This window comes from Vigna angularis, chromosome 2, assembly GCF_016808095.1.
Source record: "Vigna angularis cultivar LongXiaoDou No.4 chromosome 2, ASM1680809v1, whole genome shotgun sequence".
NCBI classification, from domain to species: Eukaryota; Viridiplantae; Streptophyta; class Magnoliopsida; order Fabales; family Fabaceae; genus Vigna; species Vigna angularis.
Genome location: NC_068971.1, coordinates 21877735 through 21885525, shown reverse-complemented (window position 1 = coordinate 21885525; position 7791 = coordinate 21877735). Strand labels below are relative to the sequence as shown.

At 33.8% G+C, this 7791-nt stretch overlaps 1 protein-coding gene across 1 annotated transcript; it reads right to left on the bottom strand.

Moving 5' to 3' along the window:
• LOC108329175 (oleoyl-acyl carrier protein thioesterase 1, chloroplastic) lies at window positions 1-6433 on the bottom strand. Its single transcript, XM_017563258.2, has 7 exons — window positions 5728-6433; window positions 4861-4994; window positions 4672-4785; window positions 3742-3837; window positions 1964-2051; window positions 1735-1803; window positions 1-594 (listed from the first exon to the last, which is right to left on the bottom strand). The coding sequence occupies exons 1-7, from the start codon at window positions 6067-6069 to the stop codon at window positions 322-324; spliced, it is 1116 nt and encodes a 371-aa protein (XP_017418747.1). The 5' UTR covers window positions 6070-6433; the 3' UTR covers window positions 1-321.
• Window positions 6434-7791: the final 1358 nt, after the last annotated feature.

Genomic DNA, 7791 nt, shown 5'->3' with positions numbered 1-7791 from the left:
GCAGATCCAAAAACAATATCCTTGGAATTATATTCGACCAAGATTCAATGACATTCATGGAAATTGATGCCAATGAATCAGAGATTGAAGTCAATCTATTCAGTCTAAGTACAGGATTTGGGCAACAATTTATATTTGTGTGAACATGACAAGAAAATAGTAACAAATTTCTAGCTCTCCACTCCCTATATCAAGTGCAATAACTTCTAAGCAAAATATTGTGGGAAAATTGATAAGACAACCCTGCATAAGGAAAGAACACAAGAAAGATAAAAATAGAATCATGAATGAAGGCATAGGTGGAAGCACACTTGATAGATTTCATCTTGGAGCTTTCTTTCTCCATTCTGTTCGTCCGCGGTTTATCTCAAGTCCGTTAGTAGACAACCGAAGCAGATGCAGAAACTGCTGCTTGGCTTCCTTTGAAATGGCAGATCCATTTGTTGCTTTCAGTTCTGGAACTGCCTCAGCATCACCCTGGATCATTTCCACACCAGTGAGGGAATCAACTACGTCATGTTGTCCGCACTCTCGTCTATAATCCAAGGTGATACTATGCAACTCATGGCTATCAATGATTTCCTGAGGCATGCTCTGGCATAACAAGTCCAAAGGCTAGTTAGTGACATCAATGATATACGACACCCTTTTTTGTATAAATTAACATGACATTGTAAGGGAATTTGTTATGACAAGGATAATAATAGAATAAGCAAAAAAAACAGAAGAGAAAGAAAAAGAATTCCAAATCAAATGAAGTGTCTGAAAGTTTAGTTTTACAGAACAGTGCTTGAATCATCTTCGTGATGTTATTTTCAACTGTTATTAACAGGTTATTTTAACATGTAGATATGGTCTACTTCCAATTGTACATCTAAGATCTAAAACCCCGAGTATCAATAGTCAACTTTTAGCCAGGGCAAAAAGGTTAGGAGAAAAAAAAATCACTCAAACCTAAGTTAGTTTCCAGTAGTCTACCAAATATATTATTGATCATACATTTGGTCAAAAGTTAGACAGACCACTTCATGCAGCAAAATTTCAATTGGTTGTTTTGAAAACAATGTTTGAACTGCTTAAATTATCAACTTATAAGTTAAACATATTGCCCCTCAATTTTCCTTTTCATCATGATCTAGAGCAAAATAAAAAAAATTACTTTTATTACTTGTTCGCTAAAGCCAATCTTCATTCTAGAAATGGGTTAAAACCATGTTTCTTCTTTTTACTTTCAGAGTTTTAAACATGAAAGAAAAGTTATAACTAACAAATTCAAAGCAACACTGGCATATCTAAGAAATTGTGAATATTCTAGTAAACAGCATACAGGTCAATATTAGTAGTGAATTATGAAATGTAAGTCCTCAGTCAGTCATTTTGAAGAAATAAAACACAAGTATCCAAAACATTGAAAATAAGGATAAGAAGCATATAAGTACATATGAAACATATCGAGTGAGAACATCTAAGGTAAATTTTGTTAGTCTAACCATTGAATTAACAATACTTGTGGTTTTGATCTAAGATGCTAAATGTCGGAAAAATCGAACATAGTAAGTATGCAATCACGTATTGATATTTTCTTAATTTTAAAAATACTGCACCTCGAGATATAAAGATAAATCAGAACTAAGATATAAACTGTTTATCCAAAAGCTCATTTTGTGAGACATAAACCAGCCAAAACATGAAATAGAAAGTGTTTTCAAAAAATTTAAAAGAAATTCTAACAACCTCAAGCACCCATCCAATATAGGCAACATTGTTAACATGCTGATTCATGTCCAGATCTGCTCTTCTTGGCTGCAAATTTGAAAAGGCAGGGTGAGAAGGCAGGTTCTTGAACAATATTAAAATATGCTGGATTTGCCAACTATTTTATCACCAACGAAAATACTTCTTTTGTGACAGTTAAAAAGAAAAAACAAATAACAAAAAGATTCTCTGAGCCAAATAATCATACCACAAGTCCAACTTTGGAATACTGAGCAGGGTCTTCCAATTTTGGAATTTTCTTCAAGCAATTACTGTCCTCCTCAGGAATTGCTAATCTAAAACCACAGAAGAGAAATTGGAGAAAGAAAACAAAATTAACCACAAGTTAAGCAGTAACCCAGAAATGGTATTAAAAATTGAAACTCATCAAGTCACAAACAGTAGCAAGACAACCAATGGAGTATGATCATTGGGCCATAATTCAAACCAAGCTACTTGTAGCATGCTAATTAAGCCATAAATAAATTGTTCAAAATTCAATTTTTGTACCAATTAGAAATTACAAAATAGAAAAAACGAATCTTTTATAGAAAGATTCACTTTTTTTTAAACAATGGAAGATGGCATGTGAAGTAAAGCTCTCCACAACTTTATAAGAAACCACTATGAAACTTCCTCACATCTTTTCCTAAAGATGGGAAGTGCAGAAGCCGCTGAAAGTAATAGAATCCAAGTTTGTAGTGTAGATAGAAACGGCATCATTCCACAACTAGTTATTCACAATATTGATGATGGTTCTGATAAATATCCTTTATTTGTCAATTAATAATTCTAGAGATTACTAATAGTTGATCCTTAATTATGAAAGCGTTCGCCATTAAGAGAAGTTGATAAAGAGCTAAAAGGTCATTGAATTCAGAAAGATTTCAATCAGTTATAGAATTATGTTGGATAATCTTTAGATAAAACTTCTCCATATTTTCCGAAATGTTTTAGTGAGGTAAATTCAGATAACATCAACAGGCTAGTTTTCGGATTAGTATTCTTTCATTTTAACTCATTGCTATTGGTGAAACTTGCTTCAGGAAACTACAAATCAACAAATAATATTTCTTGAAATGTGAATCTGTATGCGCATGTAACAAATTAACTCATGCCATCAGAGGTTTATCAATATTATACTCAATATCCCTCAATTTTTTTCATCCAACACAAAACTACCTGGATTTATATAACATGAACATGACACCAAGAACAATTTATCTTAACATAGACCTTCCCTGATATTTATATTGTTATATGTATTGAGGCAGGGCAATGTCAAAAAAGAGAGAGATATTGCTGTATCTTTATACTTATACCTCAAAGGGAAGTGACTCTAATTTATCCTACATGTGCACACAATAGACTTGAGATACTTCAAATATAGACTTGTAGAAACTAGATAGAGGGAGACCCCCCTTGACTTGATATAGAACAAGTGAAAAGAGTCACGGAATAACATGAGTGTCAGATTTTAATTCATCAATTCAATTGATTTAAAAAATATAAGCTATATAAATATGTGAACACGTGTCTCAGATTTTATTTGACCATCTAATGGCAGCCCCATCAGTGATACCTCATTTAGTACCTAGACAATGACTTAAGCTTAGCTGACAAGCTGCACTACATTTTACCACATTTTATATCAAGCAAGTAAGCTCCTCCCTCCTACCACCAAATAAAAGTAGTAAGATTTCATTTGAAAATGCACTTTTGATGCATGCAAGATGCCAAGGTGATATGCTATAATTTGATCTATTCCATAATCCATAAAAATATAGAATATTGATCAAGTAGTGTATCCTGCTTCGTGCTAGTGAGCTCAGAAGCACTAGAGATTTTTTTTATCTCTTCTGCTTATCAATTCTAGTTATTAATGCAATGAATAAGACTTAAGAGCACCTAAATAAAAGAAATCATCAGGCAAAGTTTCTGTATCTTGTAATGCATTGGCAGCATATGAGAAAGAAAAATGACTACCTGGGCTCTCGAGGACAATAAACCAAAACCTCCTCACGAACATCATCAGAAACCTTTTGTAGTCGTCTAGTGTCCTGATTCATCATTACCCATTTGCTGAAACATTAAATTTAAATGGTCAACTGTATGAAAGTGTCTAAAACAAAAATATTTCACCAGACGGTATTCTTATTGCATACGACCAAACATAAACATGTCAAAATTTAGAGATACACCAATTTGCGATGCAATGGAATTAGTGGTTAATGCATCATGATTTGCATCCATGGATAATTTTCCATCACATATAGATCTTTGGACAGTATTATTTCTGAGTTTTATGCATTTATAAAACCCCTAGCATCCCTGTGACCTAGGGATGAAGTTTAATAACCGGTAGTTGAGTTTTTCATCCCTTTGCTACTGTGAGAAATAGAGAAGATTGGGAGAAAATATCCCTTGTGTTTTGCATACACATAGGGTAGTTTATTTATATTGTAGGATATGGGCCAATGCCCTTAATACAGAATAGGCTGAGCCCAAATAACAGAAACACACATCTTAACATCTAACAGCTACAATAGCATAGGATATATTACATAGGCTAATCATTGATGGTTGGTACCAAAAGAAACTATGGTAAATTCAAATGAGGAAAGAGATTTTACAATACATGAACAAAAGAGATAAGTAGGAAAAGCATGTGATGGGTCCTGTACAAGGTTGCCCAGAAATCAAAGAGTGGTGAGATATCATCCTACAGGATGAAGGCATATCCTACTGCTTATTAACAATTTACCTGCTATTGATGAACCGAAAGAAGTCATGCCATAAAAACTCAGTAGAATACAGTGCATAAGTAATATTTATCATCAAAGTGATTAAACTAAAATAGCAAAATATCTAAAAGCGTCACAATTCACAACATCCAGTTAGAAGGTAAATGTCCACCTTGTTGCCCTTCCAATAACTTGATCAGTCGCAAAGTCTTTCATTATAAAATCTCGCCTTGTTCCAACCCTTCCTTCTCCTTGACACCATGTCTCTATCTCAACAACATCACTCCTGTTGAAATCATCTATGTTAGACTTTTCAAATTAGAATATATAAACTAAGTTTTTATAAAAAACAAGAACCCACCAAGCAGGGTATTTGTATATTTCAATGTGCATGCGAGCAGTAACCCATATGAGACGCAATTTTCTCATCGTAGGGGTGGTTGCAAAACCATCAGTAGAATATCCAACACTCTGAGCATGATTGCATCCAACCTCCTGCAACACAGTCACCAGACGTTTCAGATTTCGTGCAATGAATACAATAGCACATGTTCTATATATCAGATAAATTCAGCTCCCAAGGTTGGATCTGTCTTCCTTTTATTTAATTAAGCAGCCTCTAGAAGTCATCCAAATTTTTTTTGATACCTTCAAAAATCAATCAATTTTTCCAACTGATTATTGTCCTTAAGTTTGGATGAGTAAAGGAAATGCCTTGTCTCCATTCTGGGACGCAATGATGGTGTTACAGTGAGCAAACATTATGGCATTTTCACAAGACCAAGATCAGAAACGAGAGTACTTTTCATGACATGACAATTTTTCAAGGAACAAAATAGTGATCTAAAAAAAATCACAAAGAACAAAAACAAACAAAGCACAGTTTTCCAAAATCTTATACTCCAATACTCTGCATAGAATACAGCGTCATCCAAATCGGCACAAAAAGCAAAACTAAAACTACAAAACATAAACCAAACAACCTAAAAATGAAACAAATCTTCAAGTTGTACTTAGAACATCAATCATAAAGAATAAAAAACAACCCCAACTGAAAAAGATCTTCCTTTTTCACTTAGAAAGAGAAAAAAATTATCTCCCAATCTAAAACGTGCACGAACAGACATGAACCAGAAACACCCAGATGCTCAAAATCCCAATCAACCAAGAGGAAGCAATCAAATCAAACCAAATCACCCAGTTGAACAAACAGATCAAAGTCAAAGACCTGCAATAGATTAGCAATGGTTTCCACAGTGGCAGTCTTGTTGATCCCAACTTCATAGCTCCTCACAATGAACTTCTCTTTATAAGACAACCCATCCTCCGTCAAGCTCCCCAACCTCAACCGGTCCGCCAGGGTCCCGGCCTCCGATTCCACCCGGCTCGCCACCGCGCCGTCCCTGTCCGACACGACCGCCACCACAGGAAATGCTTTGACTCCGGGCGACCGGAACCCAGCGATGCCACTCCTCCTCCGGCGAGGGCCCACACATGCGGGGCGGGCGGAAAACCCGCATTGGGCGAAGGAATGAACCCGGTCGAGGCCATTGCACGAAAGCTTTAACATTTTTGTATTATTTGGAAAGAAGAAGAGGGGAAGAAAGAGAGTGGAAGAAGTGGTGCTGAAATGAACGACGTTGTCAAAGAGATAGAGATGGGAAGCGACAGTGGACTAGTGAACGCAGCACGTGTTCTCGATGGGCTCTTTTTCTCTCTCCGATTTAACCAAAATTTTCCTCTTTTTCAACGTCTTCCACTTTTTCATCATCTAATCTAATGGTCCAAATCACCGTTGCTCCTGCCCTACTGCATCGTACAAAGTCTCGTATTGTGTATTGTTCTTACCGAAATGGTGCGACCAAATTTGTGCAAAGAAAGAATTTTTCTTCAGAACTTACGATAGATGATTTCTCATCATAATGTACTTCGAGTACATGGAATGGAGGCCTTTCCAACACTAACACCAAAAAATAATACAAACAATAATTATATATTATTATCATTTTTAGATTGGAAAAAAAATCCGTTTTTTTATACAATAGTATCGTTACGATCAATTATTATATTTTTAAATTATTATTTTTATATCCTTACACTTCTTTTTGTTGAAGTCGATTGTATATTTTTAGATGTCTTGAAGGAGTCAAGTGAAGAGTTCCTAAAATCCTTCCATCTTTTTACAACAAAAAGATTCTTAAACTTCTTTTTGTGGATCTCACAACCACAATGTCAAGTCCCAATATCTTCTTAATTTTAGCTAAAATATGATTTATTCGACTTACATAACTCAATTAGTAAAAAAAAAAATTATCTGACCTAACTACTCAATAGCTTGTTCAAAATGATTTATTTGCCTCAATAGTTTAGTCAAAATAATTTATCTGATATAATAATTTTAGCCGCAATTATTTAGCTAACGTAATATAATTTAGTCATAAATATGTATCTGACTTAAATACTTAATAACTTATCTGAGATAAATTATCTAATTTAATTACTTAATAACCTAGTCAAAATGTTTAATGTATCTTAATTACTTAAATACTTTGGAACTTTTTATACTCACTTTTTTGCTTGTTCAACCTTGTTATTAAGCTTATTCGTAATTATTTTGTTATTCACTTCTATTTGAGTATTTGTATATGGATATTTTTGGTGTTAAGTTGGTGATGGAATTGCTCCAAAGGTTTTATTATTAAGGTCAGAATGGTCTAATACATAACTTATTTACAATGTTTATAATGCTCCTAATAAAGGAATTAGTTAAAAAACATTATTTACCAATACATTCACACACATATATATAAAATTGATCAATCCTAAATGGTAAACATATTATTTGTTTTAACTTGTCATTCTTAACCTAAAAGTGCAAAAAATATTTTTTTACCAAGATATATTATATTAATTTAACCACTAAGTATAAAAAGTGATGTGATAATAATTTTGTAAATAATATGATATTTTTCATATCGATTGAAGTTACATTTTAACAAAGTGTACCGGATTTTAGTAAACAAAAATACTCTCGTATATTATTGATTCTAAGTTTTAAGGTCAAAAGGTATTTGAATAATTTTCATTCTCAATACTTAAAAAACAAAAAAGAAATCCCCAAATCCTTACCTACTCGTCTCTCATCCCTCATTCCTCTCAACCCTTTTTCTTTCATCTCTCTCACTCTAACCTTCTCTCTGTCATCCTTACAATAGCCCCAACTGAAAAAATCAGAAACACTCACCTAACTCTAATCCACTTTCCTCACTTATCAAACTTGTTTCTCTCTCAT

Excerpts from the sequence above, each read along its gene's own strand:
- LOC108329175 (XM_017563258.2), bottom strand. The coding sequence starts at position 6,069 with ATGTTAAAGCTTTCGTGCAATGGCCTCGACCGGGTTCATTCCTTCGCC. Across the intron at positions 2,052-3,741 it reads TATTGTCCTCGAGAGCCCAG|ATTAGCAATTCCTGAGGAGG; the intron begins GTAGTCATTTTT and ends CTGTGGTTTTAG. Across the intron at positions 595-1,734 it reads ATATTGGATGGGTGCTTGAG|AGCATGCCTCAGGAAATCAT; the intron begins GTTGTTAGAATT and ends TTGTTATGCCAG.